Here is a 27383-nt window from a genome sequence, read left to right on the forward strand (position 1 = left end):
ACACGCTCTCTTTAAAATAAATAAATAAATAAATAATTCCTAACCAAAAAAACTTTTTTTTAAGAAAGAGTTTTATTTATTTATTTGACAGAGAGCGAGGTAGCGAGAGAGGGAACACAAGCAGGGGGAGGGGAGAGGAAGAAGCAGGCTTCCCGCTGAGCAGGGAGCCCAATGCGGGGCTTGATCCCAGATCCCTGGGATCACAACCTGAGCCGAAAGCAGACGCTTAACGACTGAGCCACCCAGGCGTCCCTAACCAATAAAACCTTTAATAGTAATAATAAAAAAAGTCACGGAGGGGCACCTGGCTGGCTCAGTCAGTGGAGTGTGTGACTCTTGATCTTGCAGTTGTGGGTTTGAACCCCATGTTGGGTGGAGAGATTACTTAAATAAAATCTTTAAAAAAAATTTTAAAATATTACGGACACACAGGAACATGATTTAGCAATATATTCTGTAGATCAGGCAGATAGATATCATAGCTTTGTAATCTAGTTAAGTACAATTGAGCCCATTATTCATGGATTCTGTATTTGGATGTTCACCTTTTCTTTAAAACTTTCCTGGTGCTTTCATGGTCACCCGTGGAGTAAGAATTTTGACTTACTCAATGCGTATGTTCCCACTTGAGGTTGAACAAGGTGCTCCAGCTCTCATATTGTAAATGAGTATCCTTTGCTCTAGTCAGTGCCATGTTTTTTGCATTTTTGTCCTTTCTTTGGTGATTTCCCTGGTTAAAATGGCCCTCAGATGTAGTGCTGAAGGGGCTGTCTAATATTCCTAACAGGTACAAAAGGCTATGACATGCCTCATGGAGAAAATGACATGTGTTAGGTGAGCTTTAGTCAAGCACGAAGTTATAGGGCTATTGACCATAGTTCAACGTTAGTAAATCAACAAAACAGAAAGACGCCTGAAATAAGCTTATGTATTGATTAGTTGATAAAAATGTGACCAGAAGCTTGCAGAACAATAGCCCTGTTTTTCCCCTAGGAGCAATGGTTCAGTATTAATTGTGTTAGTGGTGACTATAGAATCTAACTGCCACGAAGAACAAATCAACTGTACTTGCTGTTTTCCAGTTCCCACTAAAGATTCAAAAAAGAAAATTCAATTTACAAAAGACATGATTTTTCTAGGTCAGCAGCGAATTGGTACTTACAATATAAAACTAAAAAGGGGAGAAACATTAAAACCCATCACCACTGCATAATTTGGATGTGTTACATTAAAATTTATTAGTTTCTGAATAGTATTTGACTAAATCCAAATTATTTCAATTAAAGTTCTCTAGAAGGCCATATAGTTGGAAAATTAAAGAAATTAGTGGGAGGGAAAAGTGAAAACAATCTATTTAATACATTGACTTTAAGAACAATTACATATGCTTTATTCTTATTATCTGGACTCAGCTGGTTAAGTCAATCCTTAGTTAGGCCAATTTATATCTACTCCACAATAAATCCTACATCATCCAAAAGCTTCATGCTTCGACTTAACAGTAGCATAGCAAGCTTGAAGTTCCTTTTTAAAAAAAAAATCACCATTTCATTGACTAATGTAAACAGTTCCTCCATGCTCTGGCCTAAGAATATTTAATGTTAGTCAACAAAGACAGCCAGCTATTCTTCTGAGGCATCTAATAGTGGCAACCTTTTGATTTTTATAGTTGTTTAAAGTATACAACCTTGAATAGTAGAAGACACTGAGCTGAAATTTCTAACTCACTTTCTAACCATAGTAAGAATGATATTTTCCCCCAGGGACCACCAAATATTTATAAAACTTTGTATTAACATTCTGTAAGAATCCACAAACATCAATGAGAAGCTGACTTTCTTGCCATGCTCCAAATGTCTTTAAGACTAGACATACTACCTATATTATAAAGAGCTTTAGGATAAATATTGAGTGCCTGGGTATTATCATAGTAGTAAAAGTTAAGTCATTTTTTATTTTTGAAAAAACACTTTTGGTACCATTACCATACCCCAAAATAGGTATTAGTGCTATTGGTGATTAAGAAGCTCAGAAGCTGTAATTATGCATACTCTTACTGTGGAAATAAGCAGCAGAGCTCTGAAAATGTGAGGGGAAAACACCCAGGCACTTAAATCAACGAACATTTGCTAGGAGGAAACTTTTTAAATGACTGTTTGCAGCCTTGACAGAGTTGCATTAACACCAAATAGCCATATTTCTGTCCACTTACAAGGAATACTATAAAGAAGCAGTCAAGCCATATTTAATAAAAGGTGTCATTATACAGAAAATGTCTTTTTTCACAATTAGAAAAATTTAACATCTTTAGTCAAACACTAGATGGGAAACAGCCTAAAGAAAAAAAAGACCTATCCACAACACCTATTTCAACTACAAAGCAAAATGCTCTGTGACTGAAGGAAAATAATTTAATATTCATTATCATAAGAATAGAAGTCCAAGGAATGGTATTAGGCTCATAGGTAAACACAAGATTTTTCTGAAAGACTTGTAATTAAGGTGTGCAAAACATAAAATCAAACTGCAAAACTAGTTCAAAGCAATTAGAGCCCAATGGTTCTCTTATGTTTTCTTTTATGTTCTTTATTTTAAATTGATATTTTAGAACAGTAAATTATCTTTCATAGCAGTGCCTCCTGGTCTGATAATATAGTACCTCCTTTCTAAATGTAGAGATTTAAGATAAATCAAAATGAACATTAAGGCGTAAAAACAGCTATTTAAGTCTGCTCTTATTTAATAAGGATCTTTTTAACTCATATTCAAATACATGGAATGTTGGCACAAAACTGAAGCCGCTGTAGAAAGATCACAGACGTTCTGTGGGTTATTGAAACTTCCAGTTCTCTAAAACATACCCTTACATGGTCTTAATTTTACAAATTTAAGTGTTGAGAAAATGTCTAAATAATAAGTAACAATTAAAATAAAATGTTTATTTGTAAATTATGTACAGAATACATTTTACTTTACGACAAGGAAATGGGAAGAAGAGCCATCGCCTTCTAACCAATGCTGTTTTACTTTCTCTGTTGGAGAGGACTGTCTTTCTCTGAGTCAGATGTACAAATCAGTTTGGATTTCCTAAGTTGGAAAAGGAGAATTTGTAGCTAAACTAAAAGTGTTGTTGTATTACTAGTTGGCTTGTTTCCACAAAATGCTTTTGAACCCTGCTAACTCAGCATCTTAGAAATTTCCTGGTATACTTCTACAATCAACCAAAGCTTAACTATCAACAAGGACTTTAAGCATTTCATTTTTAAAGAAAACTGTGAAATGGCTACATAACTATGCATAATCTGAAATGTTGATGTTTCTCTTTTATCCCTTTTAGTTATTTTGATTAATCTAATAGTAAAAAGCCGTACAACTATCAAAAATGCCATTAATCTAAATATCATTGTGGAAAATGCATCTCTGATAACTATCAAAATGAGTAAGACCTATTTATTGTAAAATTATTAAATAGATACAACTTATAAATGGCTTTAGACTGTACCAGTAATAGTATTCTATGAAATGAAGGACTGAATATAATTGCTTGGATGTCAAATACATTTCAGCAAACGGATTTAAAGAATGCTACAAACGTCATTTGCGTATTAGGATGATCAGCCAACATAGAAAATCCAACCTCTTGCACTTTAGTCCCAAAGTAGTCAGATTATGATTTTTCATGTGAAGATTTAGTTGTTTCTCCATCATTGTCTTCTTCCTCCTCCTCTTCACAATCCCCATCTGTTTGCTGTTCCAGTTCCTCTTTTGTGATCATTTCAAAATCATTCCCATTTCCACTACTGTGTTGGGATCGGTCATCTTCCCTCCTGTCACTGTCTGTGTCTGAATGCCGTTCTCCACCTGAGCCTTCTGTTCCATGATTCCCTGGTCCTACTTTGCCCTCCTCATCTTCCTTTTTCTCACTGTCTGACTTTTCCTCACTGTCGGACTTCTGCTGCTTTTTGGTTTCAGATTTCTCATCCTTCTTGAAGTCTGCTTTTGGTCCTTTATATTCATGTGTGTACAGAGGCCTGAAGGAGTCGATGAAACCCACGTCAGCAGTCAGGTTTGGCAAGAACCAAAAGTGGTGCCTTCCTCCAGTTATGAGCCAAATGATGAGAAACAGAATGCAACGAGCTGTAGGAAAAAAGTCTCTAATTGAATAATTCAAGCATTGACTCAGATAGAGGGGAATATTTTAATACAAAACTGAAAAAACACTCAGTTTATTATTTGCACATTACATGTACCTTGAATACAGACAATTACATCCTGGCTAGTTTACAGCAGCAACCACAGTGTTCCTGGTGCAGAGCATTCTGCTCTGACCCTGCGGGCACACTTTGCTATGCTGTAGGTCAACAAGCATAGCCTCGCTCGGACGTTTAAGGATGCACGAGGCCATGGTTTAAGAAAAAGGAAATAAATGTAGTCAGGGATGAAGGATATCTTACGAAACCCTTAAAAGGGAAAAAACAAGGCTGCATCATGACTTTCCTGGACTCTTGGCACTTTTACCTTTGTGAAGCAATTCCTCCGTAAAGAAATATTAAAAATTATACTCTTTATGATACAAATACAAATATGGTATAAACGGAAATATGCATAGGTTCGTTATTATACATATGTATATATTACTACTTCTGATTTTAAAAGAAACGGAAATACATTTCTACAGGGCCCTAAATATGTCATGGATCCAAGGCATGTGCCTACTCTGCCTGAAAGATAAGTCCTCTAAGTAAAATTACATACTTCTCAACAGTAAGAGAACATTTTCCTAACTACAATTTTGTTTATAAGTTAAATAATTTCTGCTTATTTAGGGACCATTCCTCTCCTAATATTAGGAAATAATACTATGCTAATCTGGCTAAGCCAGATTGCTTAAACGGACTTTTAATACTCTCAAAACTCACACTCAAAACTGTGCTTAGATAATGGAAGAATTTGGGGCGCCTGGGGGGCTCAGTCATTAAGTGTCTGCCTTCGGCTCAGGGCGTGATCCCGGCGTTCTGGGATCGAGCCCCACATCAGGCTCCTCCGCTATGAGCCTGCTTCTTCCTCTCCCACTCCCCCTGCTTGTGTTCCCTCTCTCGCTGGCTGTCTCTCTGTCAAATAAATAAATAAAATCTTTAAAAAAAAAAAAAAAGATAATGGAAGAATTTGAGAATTTTATAGTAATGAGTTTTCAAAACACAAACCCCAGTATTTCATATACTTTTCTCTTAATTTACCAGTTATACAGAGCTGTGTGATTTTCCCCCCTTTTTTTTTTTTTTTTTTCTGAAGGTCATAGTGATTATGTGAATATTTGGACAAACAATAATGACAGATTTTGGTTTGCTTTGCTTTTCATTTTCTTTACAATTATATCACCATTTTCATATTAAGTCTGAAAAAAGCTCAGCTATCTGTGCCTCCTCCATTAGTCTGCTTTGGATAAATAAAAGGAAATGGTTATAACTGCCTTGACTTTTATGAAGTAGTAACTGCTATTTTCACAAAGAAGATAAATATTCTGAAAGTCTGTACACATTAGTACCTTTTGAGGTACAAACAGAAAAGGCAAATATGTTTGAAATTATGATTTAAGAATAAATTCCACTGATAAAAATAATGAATGTCTTTTAAGGAGGCTGCACATTTTTTTCTCCAAATAAAATTATGATACTATGATAGACATTGTAGGGTTGTAAGACAGACTGTCCATAATTGGAAATCTTGATTCAAATCCAACAAAAAAACAATACAGAAATGGCACAAATAAACTTAAATTTTCCACATATATAAACTGGGCACAGCAGAATTCTAACAGGTTTTATGTGGCATTAAATTACCGGGGCAAACATAGAAGAATCAGGGAAAACCACTGTGTATTTACTGTCATACTGCTCTTAAACTAAAAAGGACACATTTAGAAAACTGCCAAAGGTCGCCAAATAAATTTTGACCAATATGCAACACTTCACAGGATAATAAAAAATAAATATCCAGTTTATAAGTGGGCTACAGATGAAAACTATTTGAAAGTATATTTGGAATTGCATTTTCTAACAGAAACAAAATGTTGGGTTTGTTTTCTGGTTTAATTCACAAGATTATTAATCCACAATGCATACTTTAATTCATAGCACATTTAAAGTGAAAAATGATAGAAAACACTACTGAAAAAATGGTAAAGAGCAAAATGATATAATAACCATAAATTATTGTGAATACTAGTTTAAATAAAAAATAAGTAAGTGGGTTAATTCTATTCAGTAGAATTAAATCTTCACTAAAATTTTTCAAAGACCTTCTAAATTTTCAGGGATTTGAGAGCCTGGAGATACCAATTTGATTCTATCGAATGTCAGATCAAAGTTTATAGCTTCTCATTCTTTTTTTTAAAAGATTTTATTTTATTTATTTGACAGAGACAGCCAGCAAGAGAGGGAACACAAGCAGGGGGAGTGCGAGAGGAAGAAGCAGGCTCCTAGTGGAGGAGCCTGATGTGGGGCTCGATCCCAGAACACTGGGATCACGCCCTGAGCTGAAGGCAGACGCTTAACGACTGAGCCACCCAGGCGCCCCTAGCTTCTCATTCTTGATGCAGGTAGTATACTACTATTAGTTAGCTGCTTCACAATCTTAGATCTAATTTCTTGGTCTACAAATGTGCTGTGTTACGTGCAGAAGCATCAGGGGATTTTGTCAAGGTGACTAAGCTAGAGGACGAAAATACGAAAGGTGGGTGAAGAAAGCTTCACACAGTCAGAGATCACAGAGAAAAAGGGAGGCCCATAAACATGCTAACTGAATGAAAATCCTACATGAGCCACTGGGTCCAGGGATGGTGGCACTAATTCAGGACACCCTGATATCCAGCGTGAATGGACATGCAGAGGAAAATTGCCTAGGGATAGATGAGTAATGCTTTATAATAAAGGAATCTATTATATATTACAGAACCTCAGAATAACGTGTACTCGGCTCGGATAATCTTAGTCAAAGTACGTCCTCTAACAACAGGTGTTAGGTCACTAATGTGGTGCTGTGTTTTCTTTTTGTACAGGAAATACTCTCTTACGTCTTGGTGGAAGGTGGATTTGTCATTTGGGGAAAATAATCAGAACTTAGTATCATATGCCAATATAAACTCTACATGAACCAAAGGATTATATATATAAGTTTAAAAATCAATATACAGCTTTAGATAATCTGAGAAAAATTTCCATTTCTTTCTCAAAGTAAAAATTAAATTAGACCTGTCCACCCTATATGGGAAAATCTTCAAAGACCAGGATTTTAAGTAAAATAATATTTGTTGGTTTTTTTCACGGTAAGTAACATACTCATTGTAAAAAATACAGAGAAGTATAAAGAACAACATTAAAATTATTCACAACTATCACCATTATTTATATTTAGGTGTATCTCCTTCCAGCCAAACCCTCCCTGGCATTGAGTATTTCCATTAAAAAAAAAATCTTCCTGGGGCGCCTGGGTGGCACAGCGGTTAAGCTTCTGCCTTCGGCTCAGGGCGTGATCCTGGCGTTATGGGATCGAGCCCCACATCAGGCTCCTCGGCTGGGAGCCTGCTTCTTCCTCTCCCACTCCCCCTGTGTGTTCCCTCTCTCACTGGCTGTCTCTATCTCTGTCAAATAAATAAAAAATCTTTAAAAAAAAAAAAAATCTTCCTAATTAAACAAACAAAAAAATACTTCATTATCTTAATTTTATTGATTCTGGTGATGAGAATTTTTCATGTATTTATCAATCATTTGTTTTTAATTTCCTCATTTGAAGTGAGTTATTTTTATATTGATTTGTTTTTGGCTATAAAGACCCTATTCATTCAGAAGTGTAAAAAAACATTACTTATGTTTTGTTTAATTTTTAAAATTTTCCCCAAAATGGTAAATCAATTGTTTAGAATCATTTATTGAATACACACATAGAACTTACATATTTAATATAAGTTTCATTTGCCTTAAGTCAATATATAAAAATGCTTTACTAAAAGTATTACATCTCATAAATGATCAACCACTGTAAAATATTGAAGTCTTTGTGACAGCTAAACTTTAAAACATATCTACACGCAGACGAAGAGACATCACTCTTCCTTCACAACAGACCGCACCTGACCAGGTACGTGTTCTACTTCAAGCCCGAGTCAGTTTTGTGTGACCCAAAAAGTAGGTCCATATACTTCTTGATTTGCCAACATTAGTTTTGCTGTTAAGCTTTACTTAAAGCACCAGATTACAGTCCAAACCACTTGGTATCTACCTTACTAAGCTCAAATTTACTAATAACAATACTTACCAACAGCAAGAAGAAGAATGCTGGCTACAAAACAGCCTGCGCCCACACTGAGGTAGTAAACTCCTACTCTCATTTCTGCTGGCCAAAGAGGGAAGAGGGTGGCTGCTATCACTGCAATCACTAGAACAAGAAATGACAAAGTTACACAGATCACTTGAGACTAAAATTCTAAATGGCTTGGTTGTAATAACAGTGAATATCTTCCTAGGGGGCAAAACCGAAATATAAACACACTGAAACATATAAAATTGCCACTTTTATAGGTAAAAATGGTAAATTATCAGCCATTTCACATAGTTCAGCCTAACATTTTAACTATTGCTTTTAGGTTAGGATTTTTCTAGTACAAAGTACATATGATTAGAAAAAAGTATCTAAAAATGTGTAATTGTTAGCTCCTTAAATAATCAACTGCTACTGTTTTCAAGCAATGTCTATCGTATTTTTTTAATATATGTGCCTAACGAATAGGGGAGCTTAAAGAACATCACCAAACACCACCACCAACCAAAAATGATTCCAAAGATCCCTCCCTCAGGGGAGGCGTGAGTCTGGGGTGCAGTGTTGGCATCTAGAGACCGAAAAGCTCAGCAGGTGATTCTGATGGTTTTTTGGTAGTTAGGGAAACTGGATACAAACATCTCCAGTGTTTTTCTAAAGTACCATGGTATCACATGGAATAATCAGCAGAAATCAGAAGTCTGGTTTTAGGTCTTTAGAGCGAGAGAGACCAGAATTCAAATTCTAGCTCTATCATTTTTAAGCTAAGTAACTCCGGGAAGTTATTTAACCCCTTCAAGGCTAAGAACCTTGTATTTAATATGTGCCTCTTCCACTTTTTTAAAGGTTGTCATGAGGATGAAATAAAATAATGCATGTAAAATATTTAGCGAAGTGACTAATACATAGTAAGTGATCAATAGTTATTAGCAATTTGGGGTAGGGTTTAACTGAGTTATTTTGAATGGGATCCTATGCTATCACATTGATCACACTTACTTATTTGACCGCTTATCTATTTTTTCTACTTGTTAAATACCCTCCTCCCCAAGCTCCCTGAACTTACAAGAATAACACATACCCATGGTAAGAAAAACCACCCAAAAGGTATAAAGTGAGATTTTCATTCAATTATTGGTCTACCCACCCCCCTGAGGTTGCTACTATTATGTTTCTAATTCATACTGCCAGAGACTGCCTATGCATAATTAAAACTAGCTACATTTTTTTCTGCAAAAATTAGCTTGGATTCTTATGTTTATAGTTTTTTTTCATTTAATCTATTTTAGATATTTTTCCATCAGCATATCCTACCTAATTCTTAAAAGCTGCATGATATTCTAGTGTGCAGTTGTGCTATAATTTATTCCACCATTCTCCTATGCAGGAACTTGAATTGTTTCCAGTTTTATTCTATTATAGACAAGAGTGCAAGAAATACCAAAGTATGGTATATTTGTGCAACTATGATTAGGGTAGTATAGGCAGGATAAGTTCATAGGATAAATTCCTTGATGTGTAATTATTAGGTTAAAAAGTATAGACATTTAAAATTTAAAAGATACTTGCTAATTACCCTAAATATAGTCTGAGGGACTTGGATTAGAATAATGTGTCAATGGGGGGTGCCTGGGTGGCTCAGTAAGTTAGGTGGCTGCCTTCAGCTTGGGTCACGATCCCAGGGTCCTGGAAGCTGCATGGAGCCCTGCATAGAGGCTCCCTGCTCCCTGGGGACCTGCGGAATCTGCTTCTCCCTCCCCCTCTCCCTCCCCCTGCCCCAGTCATGGGCACAAGCTCTCTCTCAAATAAAATGTTAAAAAAAAAAAAAGGAATAATGTGTCAATGAACATTTTTGAATAGATACTTTGTGTAACTGTATTAAGAACAGTCATGGGATAAATTCCTAGAACAGCTGCATTAGTGTGTATGCATTTAAAATTTGAAAGACATCACCAAACTGTTCTCCACAAAAACTAAAACAATGGACATATCATCAATTGTTGGGGAGTGTTGGTTTCTCCTAAGTGTTGGACCTTCACCAAGACTCAGTGCTATCAAACTTTATAATCCTCTACATCATGGTTGCTTTAATGTACGTTTATTACGTGTGATTAAGTTTTGTTCATGATTACTGATCGCTGTATTTCTTTATCTGCGGGCTACCTTTACCATTTTTCTACCAGGTTGTTAATCTCTTAATTTTTGCTTTCATGTCTTGTAAATATTTTCCTCGTTTATCATTTATCTTCTGAATATATTTAAAGCCTACCTCTTTTAAAATAACTATTTTATGTTGAATATTTTTCTTTATGGCTTTTGTATTTTATTTTCCTTTCTAAATTTTAGAGACTGTACTTACCAAGAATTAATCCCATGACAAATGTTTTAAAGTGAACTGGGTCATAGATCCACACAAATACCTAGAAAAATCAAGAAACCTCAGTGCTTAAGGTTACATTAGTAAGGTAAGCTTAATTCTATATCCTCTACAACAGTCGCTTTCAACTTCTTAACATATAAGAACTATTTCCTAAGGTAAACAAATTCCAAAGACCCTTCCTTCAGTAAGTAGGGTTTCTTTGGGTATCCATTTAGTTAGAAAATTACTTTCAAAACTATAAATTCTGTAATACACTTAAGTAAATTGCCACATACTTACATGAATTTAACAATTTGTTCACGTGTGCAAACCATTACTTATTTTCAACCCAAAGACTAGCAATTATACACTTTTTGTCCCTTATACACTGGTATAAGCAGAAGCAGTCTGGGCTAAGAGCGCAGTTAAGATAGATCCAGCCAGGCCCTATTAGAGATCCAGCAGCAATCAACTCTACCTTGTTCCCTCCCATCAATGAAATGCAAAGAATCATTAATGAAGATCATGCTTAGTGAATATAAAGATTCTACGACTATCTGCAATAATTACACTGCCTACTCCCTTGTGGAGGGTCTGTAGCCTGTAAGTTGGGAACCACTGCTTTAAAGCTTAATTTACTTTTGCACAAGAGAAGTTTACTTCTTTCAGAATAATCAGAACTCTGGTCAATCACCATCTAAACCTCCTAGTTTTATCTTAGTTTCTATAAATATCAATACTCTTCCATTTCCCGATTTTATTTTGACCAGAGTTGTTATTGTCTTTTTGATGTGGTTCTATTTCTAACACAGAGGGATACATTCCTCTTTTTTAACTGCACATTTCCCCTGGAAATCAGATCCACAGACCTCACTTCTGCCAGTTAGCATTCTAAAAACAATGTTTTTAAAGACACTTCCCAGCTTTAAAAGTTTGAAAGCATGTTGCTTTCCATAGAATAAAATATAGTCTTTTTAAGAATGCAAGCAGCCCGGCTTTCGCTCAGGCTGTTTCCTTCATCTAATAGATCTGTAACTCCTGCCCAGTGCACCTGGTAATCTGCCAGTCGTCCTTCAAATCTCAGCTCAAGTGTTCAAGGTCTCCAGACCCTCCTTATCCTGTTTTGATTAAATCTACTATTCTTAATTGATGTTCTCATATCATAACACTCACCACACTGTGATAATGTTAAAATGCTTGTATCTTTGCTAGAGTATAAAGCACTTCCAAGAAAAGAATTTAGCTTATTTATCATGCTATTCCCAGCACCTATAAAAATGTCTTTGCATATAGCTAATGCTTGATGTTTAACTGAAGGTATTTGCGCTTTCACATTAGTGAAGACCTGTTATCTTCTATTACGGTGGTTCTTAACCAGTGGTTCACATCAGAATCACCCTGGGACACGTCATACAACACACACACACACACACACACACACACACACACACACACACCCACACCCACACCCACACCCCCCCTTAGATTCCGTACTACAGATTCTCATGCAAGTATGTCTGGAATGAGCCAAGGGCACATACTTCCTGACAAGCCTTCACAGAATATCAAACCCATAGCTCTAGGAACCACCACTTTAGATATACTACTTTTGTATTAGGTATAGCAGAAGAAATATGTCTTGAAATTCACAAGAATTCAAGGGCCAGTATGTAACTAATGTTTTTGACTAAAAAACATTAAAAACATTTATAATGTTTTTGTTAAATGACTAAGCAATCTTCATGGAAGGCTACCATCACATAAATCTCCCATCACAAAAGAATAAAAACAACTTCCTTGAGTAAAGCATCAAGTAACACTGAAAATTTTAGGCCCCTAAAGTAGTGTGTCTGACTATAAGAGGCACAAAACTGTAGGTATCCTCCATTAACCATTCTACTCTTTTTTCTTTGATAGTGAAGGAAATACTGCACTTAAGCTGGGCAAATGACCAGCAGTATAAAAAGCGCATTTCTAAGATTTGACTGCATGTAGGCCATGACCATGGGACTAGGTTTTGGCCACTGGAATCCATACAGAAATGCAACTGCTAGCTTCCTGGAAGGTGTCCTTAAGGAGGAGGCAAGTCCCTCATTCTCCTTTGCTCCTTTGGCTGCAGATATAAGGCTGGCAGTCATTTTGGACCATAAGGTAACCTTTACTAACTGCCTCAAACAGCTCCACCGTAGAGCTACCAGATCTGTAACTACTTACCTTCAGATTTCACTGATGAGGGAGAAACAAGCACCTATTTTAAGTCATGGTTATTTCAGATTTCCTATCACTCATAGACAGCTAAACTTAATTCTGACTAATTTTCTTACATATTTTTGGTAACTCTAAATTCAGAGAAATTACATTTTTTTAAAAAACAGTAGTATCTACGTGGTTAGATTTACCAAAAGTACTTCTTTTCTTAGTAAAGTTATCAAAGAATATTCTAAAAACTCCTAAGGAAAACTGAATTTCTATTTATAAGCTTGATACTCTCACCTCATTTCCATCCAGAAAAACTTGATCATCATGTGGCTCAAGTTTGAATTTTTTCTTAGTTTCCTTCTTTTTGGGAGTTCCCGGAGTTTCCTCCTATTAAAATACAAGTTAAACAGAAGAAAAAAACACTGACAAAAAGCAAAAAACAGTAAGACATTCACATAGTCAAAAAAAGTTTCACTATTTGAGACACAAATAAAAATTCTCAACCATGGTATTTATAAGAACCCTAATAATATAGTTATCTTAAGTGCTTGTTGCACAGCATTTCAAAAGTGCTCATATGCCAGTGATCATGTGCACATAATTTATTTCTACTTAAATGTAGCTGAAATCACCTTTTTGGATTCTTCCTTTTCACCATCTTTTTTTTTTTCTTTTTCCTTTTTTGCCTTTTCATCCTTTAGATTTTCTTTCCTGCTCTTTTTATCTTCTTCTTTTCCACTTTCAGCCTTTCCTTTCTCTTTTTCTTTTTTTATGTCTTTATCATACTTCATTTTCATTACTTTCAGTGCCCGGTGAAAAAACTGCTTCTTTAAAAGCCTATGGAAAAAATGTATGACATTATATTCCTTATCAACTATACAGATACCAACTGAAAAGAAAAAAACACTAAACGCAAATAAAATGAGCAAGACTACATCGGCAACTCGCAAAAGAAATTACAACTAGTAAATCGACAGAAAAATAGTCAACCCCACCTCTGATAAAAAAACAACTGTATTTCCAATTTGAATATATAATAGTTTGTCAACCTAATTTTCATTTTTCAACTACATAAATTAGATATAACAGATTATAGGCCTTATGAAATTTTCCTCTGAATTCATAAGAGTAAATCAAAATTGTTTTATTTAAGTGTTAATTGTCAAATTCAAGAGCAGACATAAAACAGGAGATAAGAAAATAGATTAAAAATGTACCCATGATTTGACTGATCTAAACCATGTCTTCCGCTGTCTTTCTCGATGTTCCCTCACTTCCTGCAAGTCTTCCCTCAAATTCGCAACAAGCCCTACCCTGTTTAAAATTATAAACCCACTGCTACCCTCCCTCCTGTTACCTCTTATCATATCTATAGCATTTATCTTCCAACTTAATATACAATTTATGTCTGTCTGCCCCCTTCACTAGACTATAAACTACTTACGGGATATTTGCTGTCTTTATTCATTTCTTTATCTGATGAGCTTAGAAGACCCAAAATTAAGTCAATCTAGGTGGTAGTTCCTTTCTAACCTCACAATCCTACTCAAGAAACTGGGTTGCCCTTACCTTTGTTACCTAAAAGCCATCCTTTCAAATCAAATCCTATGTTCCAATTTCAGAGTTCTTGATTTGCTCCCTCATTCTTTCCTTGATTTCCTTGATAATGTACAACTACCAAAACACAACCTACAAGCTAGGTCTTATTGCCACTATTTGTGCCTGCTGACTACCCACCTTTCTACCTCCAGCACATCATACCACTTGTTAACCAGATGCTTCCCTCCTGCCCAACGACCACTTATTTCTGGTCATTATGCTGTGCCCTCTGAAGCATCTATGTTTTCAGCTGCCTGGCTGGGCTTCATTCTGCAGCCCGATTAGGTCCGCCCCATGAACATCTCCACAAAACTAACTTTTAGGTTTTCTCATTTGGCCTTCCACTTGTTCAGAAGATCTATATAGCGTATAATTGCGCAACTGTCTGAAATGCCCCAAAGAGCCTACCGCCAATATCTACTACCCAGGTGCAACTGACGCTTGAACAAAACAGTTTTGAACTACAAATATCCATTTACACGTTTGTTTTTCGATAGATATGGTATGCACAGTAAATGCATTTCTCTTTCCCATGATTTCCTTTTTTTTTTTTTTTTTTTTAAAGATTTTTATTTCTTTGACACAGAGAGAGAACGAACAAGCAGGGGGAGAGGCAGGCAGAGGGAGAGGCAGAAGCAGGCTCTCTGCTGAGGAAGCCCGATCCAGGACTCAGTCCCAGGACCCTGAGATCATGACCTGAGCCGCATTGACATGAGGTGCCCCCCATGATTTCCTTAATAACATTTTCTTTTCTCTAGCTTACTTTATTGGAAGAATATAGCATATAACACATATAACATACAAAATATGTGTTAATCAACTGTGTTATCAGTAAGGCTTCTGGTCAACGGTAGGCTATTAGTAGTTAAGTTTTGGAGGAGTTGAAAATACGGATTTTTGACTGTGTGGGGGTTGACACCCCTTAGCCCTCATGTTGTTCAAGGGTCAACTGCAGACTATTAACCAATCAAACTGGTTTTGAAAAGTTCACATTCAGGTACATGAGTTCAAATACCATGTCTACCATTTAACTGTGTGGGTTTTGGTAAATTAGTTAATTTTAGTAAAATTTCTAAAATGGGGTAACTACCTCACAGGGGCTTCTAGGACTAAATGAGAAGCACATACATTGCTTATAGCATGGTGCCTGGAATATATGTACTCAAAGTCAGGCATTATTATTGCTATAGCAAAATCTTGAGTTTTGTTTAACAGTTATGGAACACACACACACACTTTGGTTTCATATTATTACATTACAGCATCAATCTATTCAGTAATAAGTAAAATTATTGACTTATTCCTTGATAGGTCTTCAGAGAATGCCTACTTCAACTCACTCAATGGCTGGAAAAGTGAGATGACATTTACTATTGTTATAAAATCAGTGTCTCCATTTATTTAACACATCATATAATACAAATCACTCACACAAAGCTCCCTTAGATTTTCACAGAACTACTTCCTTCTCCCAGTATGTTCTGTCCCCTTTGCCAGGATTGACTGTCCTTTCTCCCATTGTTTCCTGGGTAATCACCTCTATGTTTCAAAATTTGATTAAACATTTTCCCTGTGAAGCCATTCTTAAAGTTTTCTCATCCCTGTCCTCCTTACTGAATGCAATGCACTGTAATTAGTCATGAATCTTCTCTAATAGGCTAGAATATGTATTTTGGAGATGGGCTCCAAGTCACAGTCATCTTTGTATTCTTGGGGCCTGGAATACAATAGATATTTGGTAATGTTTGTTAAATACACAAATGGACTGTTAAAAGCATTTTGTACAAAGTTAATAAATTGCTTTTATTTTTCCTCACCTCTTTTTTTTTTTTTTCCAGGTTTTACAAACACTTAGTAAAGCCAGACATGTGTTCAAGACTTTCGCCTATGTGGCAATGGTGAAGTTTTATTAAGTGGTATATGAATGAGAGTGAGAAGGACATTACTGGGCTAGTGGGTTGGAGATGCAAAGTCATATGGAGTTAGAATGGTGCTAAATCAAAGGTTCATACTCAAATCAGGCCATTAAGAGGCACACAGCATATTGGAAAATGTTGCTTTGTGTATCATCCTACACTTTCCTGTTTTCTTTTTTGTTTTGTTTTGTTTTTTGTTTTTTTTTCCAGATTCCCTCAAGTCCACTTATCAGCTTCATAATAAAATGAGACTAGACAAATGTCCCTTCCTGGTTTTGTTTGTAGTCAGGCTGGAACCCGTGAGGGCTGGCTATGGTTGTTATCAGAAGTGGCTCTGAAGAATTTAGGTAGTTATGCTTCTCTATTTTAGTGTAGAAAGGACACACACAACCTGGTATGAATGGGAATAACATATACAATGAAAAGTGAGTGTATTTCTATGTCTTTAGGGCTTTTCATAGAACACAGTATGAAGGCTCCTAAAAGGACAACAGATGTGGATTAATACTAGCTGCTCTGTCTGGGTTCACAGATTTAATATTCAAATAGTAGTGAGAGATGAAATCTTCATTTTAATTTTTGCTTCATTAAATGCATCCTGGTTTTGTCGGAGGAGGTAATATACCACAGTGGTTAAGAGCATGACTATGGAATTTAAGTGCTGGATTTAGAATTCTGGCTCTACCACTTACTAGCTGTGTGACCTTGGGTAAATTCTGTTTTTGCATGTGTAGCATCTCTTAATTTTCACACCGTATGTACAAAATAAATCTACTTTGAGGCAGGCAGGGAAATTTGCAATTTGGAGTTCTACATAAATGGCTGTAAAGAAAAATGCCAGGTACATCACTGTTAGCTCATTCCTGCCCCAACAGTGAAACTTTCACTGTTTTTGAAAGGTCCAATAGTGACTCCAGTGACTAAAAATTTTAAGAAATATTTGATACTTCTTTAACTTCACAGTTTTAAAACCAGGTTGTGAAACAGTGGTTTGGTTTTTAGATGGGTCTATCTGGCTGATACTTTAAATGCCATTAAACAATACATTAGTAAATACTGTATCTCCCTACCAAGGATATAAAATAATCTGAAATGTTAAATTCCTACTGATTATAAACTTCAGTTTTGACGTTTCCCAAGCACCTATTATGAAAAACATGGATATGTTACCGAACTATCTATACTTCACCATGGAATCAAGAAAAGGCAGATGTTATAGTTGCCTTGATTTTACCGGGAATACATGAGCAATCACCTAACAAAATAAGGAGGGGTGCCTGACTAATAACCCTGTGTAGGCACAAAAATAACCAACCAACCAACCGAGTGATAACAGGTCTATTAGGAATCCCTGCCAAAGTTCTGGAAAAGACTCCCTAGCCATTTGCCCTAGAAAAGAAAGCATTTTCTAGTTACTTTTGGCACTGGTATATGATTTTTATTGCTGATCCTTCAGTTCAGTCAGCCTGGCAAATGTACAAATATAACAGAACACAAATTAAAATGAAAATATCGTATCTAACACCAAATAAATGCCATTTTAGAGGTAATGAAAAAATCCAGGTTGCATGTAAAAGCTCTGTTTGAGCTATGTCATAATATCACTATATTTAATAATAAAAATGGGTAAGGAGCTTCCAGACTATGGCGAGTATTTTGAAATTACTACTTATGTTATCTGTCTCTAAGAAATAAACACTACCTGTTGCAGTAGTCAACCACAGACTCCCTTGTTGTAAATAAAGCTTCCTCTCCTTTCTTGGCCTTTGCCCACTTTGAATCCAAAAGGCAATCCACTGCTTTTGAAGCTAAAGAAGAAATTTGTCATTTTAAATTTAGTGTACACGGGAATTTATGTCTATCTAAATAATAATTTATAAGACAAATATCAACATTCTGGTATCACAAAATAAAAACAAATCCAGAGTTGGACATGATCATGATAAATAAGCAGCTCTTCTCAAAACCTCAATTTATGAAACATAGCAATAAGGGTCTTTTTAAAGTAATAGTGGGAAAAAACTGACATTCAAAAATATTAAGTAAAACAAGATATATTATGGGAAAATGTTCTAAAAAACATTTTAAATGTTAAGTATCACTCTTAATCAAATAATCACAATTAAATGTAGGCTAAACAAACCAAAAATCTTCCTCTCCCACGGTAATAGAAATTGTTATCAAGCTTTACTGTTACCCACTGAGAAATAAGCTCTGTGAACAACCTACTGCTACCACTAGAAGCTAAATATGTTAGATCTGAAGAGAATAGCATTTATTTTTATTTTTAATGAACATGAAATCATTAATCATAACACCAAAGAAACAGAAGATAAAGAAATTTCTTCTTTATAATGGCAATTCAATCTTAATCAATGAGACGGGCAAACTCAACCACTTAGTGGTTAGTGGTTGAATTATGGGGCTATATTATAGATGACATTAGCTTATAATGAGGTTCTCTGGATTATGTGAAGAACCAAAGCTCCTACATTAGTTCTAACAGACTTGTTTCACAATGAATTCTAATCCAGAGTTTTTAAAAAAGATTATTTTTCCAAGTACATACACTATCTGAACAAAAGGTAGTAATAATACTGAAATCTTATTTTTAAAAGCTGCAACAAATGTTATTATAAAGCACTTTCTTTAATCTTTTGTCTTTTTTTTTTTTTTAAAGAGGGAGAGAGCAGGGGAGGGGCAGAGGGAGAGGGAGAGAATCTTAAGCAGGCTCCATGCCCAGTGAGGAGCCTAAGCAGGGCTCAATCTCACAATCTTGAGATCATGACCTGAGCCCAATCAAGAGTTGGACGGCTAGTGGACTGAGCTACCCAGGTGCCCCTTTTATCTTCTGCTATTGACATTTCCAATCATAAAAGGAAAGAACAGAATTATCAATTGCCATATGCCCATCACCCAGCATCATCAAGCATACTTGGAAAGCACTTTTAAAACATCTACAAAACTGAAATTTAGTTATCTTCATAAAATATGTACACTACTATAATTTTACTGATATAATCCTACCAATAAAATAATCAACTCGGTGCCCCATCATATTGGTGGACTTTGTTGGACAGTTAAATCGAAGATACTTGGCTACAGCCTTCTCTTCTTTAGATGGTTCACCAACTTCCTGCAAAATAAGAATATTAATTTCATATAATCATTTTACTTCACAAATTCATGCAGTGAATTTACAGATGTGTTCTGCAAATCTTTTAAAGTGAAGTATAAGCCTTTCTTTCAAGCTTTCTATGGAGCAGACCTGGTAATGTATACAAAAGACAGAATAGAGATTTTTAAAATTACATGTTTTTCAAATACATGTTGAGAGGGCCAAAACCTGTCTCTTTGTCTCAGCTACAAGGCATTTATTTATTTCGAGTTGTTTTTCCAGTATGGTAACTACTTTGTACTAGCTCACCTTCACTCTTGCCTGATCTCTTTTTATAAGCCACAAAGCAATAATTTAAAAGATTAAGAGGTTGCCAATAGTTAGTGCCCAAATGTTAAAGTAAGTAGAAACAGGTGCCATAAATAAATGTTAAATAATAGTCAAAGCTATGAACCTTGAACAATGGACAAAGGACCACAGGAGGAATTCTTAGATTAAACAAAGAGAGCTGTCTCAGTGTGGGAGCCATACAACTATTTGAAACTCTTTTTCTCACCTTGTCTTTCTTTTCTTCCCTAGTAGGGGTGAAGCAAAAATAAAAATGCGATGAAGAGATAAATTATAATCTAATTTAACTCATTAATGGAAGTACACAAAGGAGTTTGGAAAGCCTGCTTTAATCCTTCCCTATTCTTTTTCTTCCACTCCTTTCTCCAAAGTTTCTATTACTTTCTTCATTGTTTGTCATTCCCTATCTTCTTATTTCCTTACATTGTGAACTACTCCTTTAATTTGACAATTCCTCCTGTGTACTTATTCTCACAACTCATATACTGAAGAAAATGAAGGCAGTCTACATTTTACAGATCTTGTATATAAACTTTTATAAGTTGTCTTATTGTTATAAGTTACTGGAACAAAAGTACTGTCTTTAATTTCATGTTTAAGCATGATACACAGAGCACTCCAGCAATATTTCCAGCAATGTATAATCTAAATGTGAATGATTTCAGGAGGGTCTATTTCTTAACTAAATGAAATGCCAAATATTAGTAAAGAATTATCTGCCGAGAATCTAGGATGCTGAAAACAATTAATGCTACTAAAGACAGTTATGTTTCAGACAAGACCTCCTAATAACACAAAATGGAAAAAATAATCTACCCAAATCACCTGCCTTTATGTCAGTTTTCCTGTAAATTTTAGATAAGTCTGAATTCAGTTATGTTTGATGAAAATGAGGAAACAATGAACAAACCAAGCTTCCAGCTTTAATTTTATCCTGAAAGGGAGTAATTTGTTGGATGAGGTGAAAGCCTGTGCTTTGATTGTTAGATCACCTGGCAGCTACTTCTCCTATTTCTTCCTCTGTGTTTTCCAACTGCTCTACTTCCAAGTGCCCAATTAACAGTGCATGATTCTTATACTCTGCTAGTACTCCATATGTGGGTTATATGTGGCAATAAAAATTAAAAGCTCAAACCATTCAATCCAAATGAAGACTACAGTAAAAAACAAATATTTGTGTGAATAAAAAGGTTTTAGTTTTTATATAAAAAGCATCACAGAAAAATAAAATCTTAAAAAACTGCAAATTCAAAATTAACACTATTCACAAAATTAATTAACAGAATTTAACACTCCAAGTTCACTAACAGCTAAAAGGTTCATAATGATTTGGGGCTTAGCCACAAAATATACTTTTTGACAAAGTAAAAAGTGAAAAGCCTATACTTCAATTTTTGAAATCACAGTAAAATATATTAATATATGTCAGTATCATATGTTAAACGATAGTATTTAATTATAGTTGTACAATACAATGCAGTTCTAGGAGGCTCATCTACTAGTATGTAATAAACTATATATTCATGGTACAGCCAAAAAAGTGATACTATAAACAGTTGAAAATAATGTGATACTATTAATTGGTTTATGGAAACCAATTCTATTTTATAATCACACCACATACGTTCAATTTTTTTCTCATTTGATACATCTGTTGTCAAAAGTTTTATGTAATTAACTGATAAGTTGTTACTGGTATATGCTTGACTGAAAATGACCATGGGAGATAAGTCTAAATAAACATAAATTGTTCAAATACATACTTACTGAGTGTATACCTTAAAATACCTTTGGGTGTTTCAGTTAATACAAAAATTTGTAAGGCATGATACCTATACTCTGTTACAACTATCCAAAATAGCATTTGTTATTTTCCAGAAACATATCGTACATATTTTCCAAGCACATCAACTTTAGATGTGACAAGTTTATACTCATACTACAGCTCAATTAGACTATTTACTAAACAGAGGTACAAATGTACTAATGTAATGATTTTTGACAGAGGCACCACATGTAAAATCTGATATAAGGATACACAAGAAACACAAAAGTCCGTTCTACTATTATATACCAGGGAATCTGATACTACATGAATCCACAACACTTAAACCTCATTTTAACAATTAACTTGAAGTTCACCAAACTCTTCAAACAACCTCAAGATACACTCAAGTAATCTATTTTTATTTCTTTCCCTTCCTTGGTAAAAGTACTACCAAGTTACAATAAACAGAGGAGACCCAGAAAACATGGACTTGGATAATCTTTCCCAAGTAGACACAGTTACTTTATCCACCGATAACTTTTTTAAAGTATCACTAACTTCCTTTGAAAATGACCAGAAAAGTAATGAAGTCTATCAAGATATTGGTATAACAGAACTGATAATCTTCCTTGCTCCTTCTTCAAGTTCAAATCCTTAATAAGTTTCTATTTTCTTTTGTGAATTATGAAATGTTCATTATACCACATACAAGTTATACATATTGTAGAATGCCTGTAGGCAAAAAGGATAGAATTTGTGCCATCTGCTGGGGCTTTGAAGACAGAAAGTTCGCTATAAAAGACTACCAAGAGAACACCACCATGGGAAGCTGGTTAGAAGATCTTGCATGTTGTCTTCACTCTCACTGCTCCCCTGCTGCAGCCTGAAGAGTATAAAACAGTCTTATCCTCTTCCTGTCTTATCCATTAGAATATAGTGCTTCCCTTCTTTGTTCCCTTTTGATGTGAACAAATCTTCAGAATATTTTCATAACTTTTCTAGAAACCTTCTAACAAAAAGTGAAGGCCTTTTGGGAATAGCACTAAGAGAAGCCAGCTCATCAACCCTCAAACGACAAGAGCTTCATAGCTCAATGAGTGAGTGCAAATGTCTTAGAAAGAGAAAGCAAAGAGCCAAAAGGTTTTGAGACTGGCCTGCCATCTTTGCACCCAAATACCAAAATGCTGGCTGTCTCAACTCACAATCCAAAATTATATTAAGTTGAAAGTCTGGTTAGAACATTCTTTTTAAATTAGTTAACAAATACTATTTTTACTTTAGAATAGATCAAGACGCAAATACTATAATGAAATAGGGGTTACCATTTTTAACGACATATTATTTTAGCCAGTACCTACGATAATCTTTTTAGGAAAAAATATTAGATCAAGAGTCAATAAACCAGTCTTCAATCTTACAGAATTTTCTAAATTGTTATATTCAGTAGAAATAAGCTTGGTTGATTTGTCGAGTGAAGTAAGCAAAACAGAAAAAGATTAGTTCACAAATCATAAATTTGTTATCTTCATACAAGCAGTATAAAACACTTGTGAAATGCAAATAGATTAACAGAGTAAAATCTGAAAGTTGGAGCGGACCTTAGATAAATCATTTGCTTAAAAGTCACACAGCACATTACTAATAAAGCTTTTCAGGAGTCTCTGCATCTTGACTATGACAGTGCCCTTCTGTAAATACCCCACTGTTTCACTCCTATTGCAAGCCCTCCATTAAGCCTCTGGGGGAGTTTTCAGATTTAGGACTGGCTTCCTGGGATCCTTCTATTTTCTTCAGAAGGTCTCAGAGAGTCAGACTGTATAGTCACAAACTTTCTCTTTCCTTCCCTTTTCTGAAATTAAGCATATAGGCCCATGATATGTCAGGGTTTTATTATCAGGGAGACAGGTGGGTGCAATAAAATTAACTGAGATGAAGATCATAAAAGTTCTAAGAATTAGCAACCCATTTAAATGTCCCAAAACTCAACTGAATACACATAAGCAGAATACTAAATGGGATGTTTCTCTCTTTAGCAGGGACAAGTTATGTTAAATCTTTATGTTATACAATTAAATATAAGTATTTCTGGATTAAAGTATTTTGAACAATTTATTTTTATTTTATCACTGGGGAGGTGGAAAGAACACTCAACTGGGAATTAGAAGACTTGGTCTAAATCTGGTTTTACTACTACCTTGATGAGTGACCCTGGGTCAAATCACATAACCTCACTGAACCTTAGTTTATCTTATAAAATGATGGTGATATATTAGATCAGTAAGTTTTATACCTAATAAACTTGTAGATGTCAGTCCTAAAAATAGCTTAAAGGACCATGAGGTATGGGATGATGGTAGTAGGGTACTGAGGTGATAGGGCTTTGGGCCCATCATCCTGCTTTTACATAAAAACTGCATTTGTGCAAAAAGATTCCAAACAAATTCTATTATCTGAAAATCCTTCTTAACTCTAAAATTTCATGACACCAGGATTCCAAACCAGTAAGCACTTTGTTAACCAACAAGCACATACTGTATATTCTTAAAAACTTACATAATTCATTTCTTAAATCTTAAAATTATTTACTTTCAAATGGTCCATTACTTTGGATTGACATCATTCTCATTTGAGAATCTCAATCATTAAAATTTCCTATTATAACATTAATAAACATATAGGCTCACTTCCAGTTTTTAGTGATCAGTAAAGTGAATCCAGGAAGAAAATGTGACAAAATAGTCCCCTTCCTTCCAAATTTGATGGGATATCAGAATCTGAAATTATGCAACACTAGAAAAAGCAAATGTATTAGCTACTTTTCCAAACCCTGAAATTGTATCAATCATTTCCCCAAATGTACAAATTACAATTCAAGGTTACTTGAATCTGTTAAACATAAAAATCTTTTCTAAACATGAAACATCGAGTAACAAACAACAGGAAATTCAGTTGATATTACAGACCTTTTTGCCCTAAAGTCTTACAATAGAATCTTTTCTGTAACTTAAGCTCTGAACTTTGTCATTCCATTTGATCTTTTTGTCTAAAGTGATGCCAAAATTATAGTTTCTGATTCGGGGTGGGGTGGGTGGAGAGAAACCCAAGGATGTTATAAGATATTTTACATTTTTATTAATTTGTTAACACTGCATAGTAGTACTCCAAGTAGCACTCCCAAGATCTCCACAGCCTTCTAGCGCAGCTATGTATAAACTTCCAGGATGGGAAAAGTAACTGTTATATATTTTCATTTAGCAATATGTCCAGCTGATTTTTAACAATTAGATCCTCACATATTTATCTGATCCTCAAATAAACAATAACTCTCAACCTAATGGTTTATTTACTGACTAGATAGCTATTAATCTTTCTTCAGCATATCAGAGTGGTTAACAAAAACCAAAACAAACTAGCCTAAATCCTTCCTCCTTTTGGAGAAAGGAAAAGGAAGGAGTTATATGCCAAACACCCTTACTAACTTCTACAACCTTTAATAACAAATCACTGACTCATCTAATTTTCGCAATTCTACAACCCTTTTTTGAAGTACATATCCTTTCTTACAATTTGTAAATAGAGGTAAAAAGTTAAGTAACTTGCCCAAAGTTACACAACTAATAATTAGTGAAACGAGGGTACAAACAGGCACAGTCTGGCTCAAGTTTTAGCTCCCTGCCACTGCCACTACTACGCAGCTTCTTAGTCTGCCTTACTGTCTAATGTAGATCAAAACTGAAAAAAAGAGCAGCTATTCAAAAGTGAGTAAGGATCACCTTTACAACAATGTTAAAGAGAAGCTGAAATGTACAAATAATGTGTATTAAAGGGCATAACATGTACTTTATGTATAAATTTAAGTAACAGCAATTCTGACCAACTTCAATACACATTATACTGAAAGTATTATATATCCATACCCAACGAATAACCTTAAATTCTGAAACAAGGAATAGCATAATTAGAAACTTCTTCCATAATAACCTTAAGCTCTAGTTTGATGACCTGTTAGAACTTGGGAGAATTTGTCTCTTCTTGATTCTCTTCTGTACTCTGTTTGGAACTACTTTCTTACTTCTGCCCAACTCCAAAATTCCAAATTTACTGATCACTGGCATCTTTTTTTCCTAGTACTTCACAGTTTTCCAGAGAATTTTAACCTGCATGGCTCAAATCACCTGTGGTGTAGGCCAATTAAGTGGCAAAGTTGTTTTTTTTTTTAATGCAGGAATGAAACATTAAATCGAAAAAGTCATTTTAAGCAATGAAATACAAAGAAACAAAAAGACAATAAGTGTTACAATTTGTGATTAGTATATTAACAAATTACAACATTTTATCAATATGATGACATATGAAGGTTTCTAGGCAGATAAGCTGATGAGATAACTAATAAAAAACATCCTGAGTCTAAAATGTTCCACGTATTTAATCCTCTTGGCAAAAAGCTAGAACAACGGGGAAAACTGCAGGGAAGAAGTGCACAGATGACATGCATGTGGAACGAGGGAGGGATGTTATGTAGGTTATGAGGCTAACACACTGGCATGTGAAAGGTTTCTGGGCGCGACCAGGACGCTGCAGTACCAACGACGTTGTGTTTATTTACACTGTGTCGCCTGAAAGCGAGCCGAAAAGCTTCAATTGGACTATTAAGTTAGTAACATTGAGGAGAAAGGAGGGTATACGCAACTGAACATCTGGATAGGCGGACCGTCGCCTGGGCCCCCGGGGCAGCTGACCAAACCTAGATTACTCCTTCTCCTACGTTCTGCCTATTTACGCACAAAGAACCGGCTGCTTTAGGTCAATAGGTCCTCCAACTCCTTCTACTCTAATTACCATGGCCTTAATTTCGGGATAACTAAGGCGACAGGATGAGGCAGAAAAAGGAGGGGAGGAGAGCTCGGGGAGGTCGGTGTCTGAGCTCGGGAGGAGGCTGACCTCCCAGCGCAGGCCTGGGCCGGAGCAGTCACAGGAACCCTACGCTGGCAGCCGCGCCTCCACGGCCGATTCGGGGCGCGGCGCCTCTCGCCTTCCGCCGCTGCCCCACCACGTCCGCCTCGCTCTCCACCGTCGCCAACACCGCCCCCCCACCAGGTCCCTCACAACGACGCAGCCCACACCCGTAGACCTCGCAGCGGAACCCCAGCTCGTCTCGCCCTCGGTTTCGCTCGCCCTTCCGGGGGCTTCCCTCGCTTTTTCTACTGCCGAGCGCTCTGAAGCCCCCTATCCCAGGGCTCGCCTCTACTACCTGGATCCGCTTCTTGTGTCGCCTGCGTTCCGCCATGTTGGCCGCTCCGCCCGGTTCCTTCTGACGTGGAGCGAGGAGGGGGGCGGTGGAAACCTCGCGAGAGTGCGCGTGGGCCCGTTATGTAATCTGGCGGCTGGCGCCGGGCGCCTGGGGACGGGAAAGGCCGGCGAGAGGCTGGGACCCTGGCGACCGGGAGGGTTTTGTTGGCGCCTTCGTTCTCTTCACGCGTCTCCTTTTGTTGCGAGAACTGGGAATCTGTGGGACCAGAGGGAAATTGAGAAGTGGTTCAGAGAACAGGAGGGCTGCAAAGAGTTCTTGGTTCTCCAACCCCAGTGAGCATCTGAATCACCTGGGAAGTTACTAAAATACAGATTCCCGGGGCCCCACCCCGCTCAGAGTCAGTACATTTGGGGTGGGGCCTTTCACAGAGAGATTTACTAAGATCTACGGAATTCCGGACCTCTCTGTGACAATTACTACATTGTCAATGAGTTCTGACCCACCAACAAGAC

At 36.1% G+C, this 27383-nt stretch overlaps 1 protein-coding gene across 1 annotated transcript; it reads right to left on the bottom strand.

Moving 5' to 3' along the window:
- Positions 1-1213: 1213 nt before the first annotated feature.
- Positions 1214-27019, bottom strand: SEC62 (SEC62 homolog, preprotein translocation factor). The gene is made up of 8 exons (XM_002920845.4): positions 26872-27019; positions 19414-19522; positions 18089-18194; positions 13504-13708; positions 13166-13258; positions 10673-10733; positions 8314-8433; positions 1214-4137 (listed from the first exon to the last, which is right to left on the bottom strand). Exons 1-8 carry the CDS (start codon positions 26905-26907, stop codon positions 3668-3670), a joined length of 1200 nt encoding a protein of 399 aa, XP_002920891.1. The 5' UTR covers positions 26908-27019; the 3' UTR covers positions 1214-3667.
- Between the last annotated feature and the right edge of the window lie 364 nt (positions 27020-27383).

This window comes from Ailuropoda melanoleuca, chromosome 1, assembly GCF_002007445.2.
Source record: "Ailuropoda melanoleuca isolate Jingjing chromosome 1, ASM200744v2, whole genome shotgun sequence".
In the NCBI taxonomy this organism is placed as follows: domain Eukaryota; kingdom Metazoa; phylum Chordata; class Mammalia; order Carnivora; family Ursidae; genus Ailuropoda; species Ailuropoda melanoleuca.

Bases quoted from the DNA above. Each gene is read 5' to 3' on its own strand.
- SEC62 (XM_002920845.4), bottom strand. From the start codon at position 26,907: ATGGCGGAACGCAGGCGACACAAGAAGCGGATCCAG. The intron at 10,734-13,165 runs GTGAGAGTATCA...TGATTTTTCTAG, and splicing joins TTTTTCTGGATGGAAATGAG to GTATTTGTGTGGATCTATGA. The intron at 8,434-10,672 runs GTAAGTACAGTC...TTCTTGTTCTAG, and splicing joins TGTCATGGGATTAATTCTTG to TGATTGCAGTGATAGCAGCC.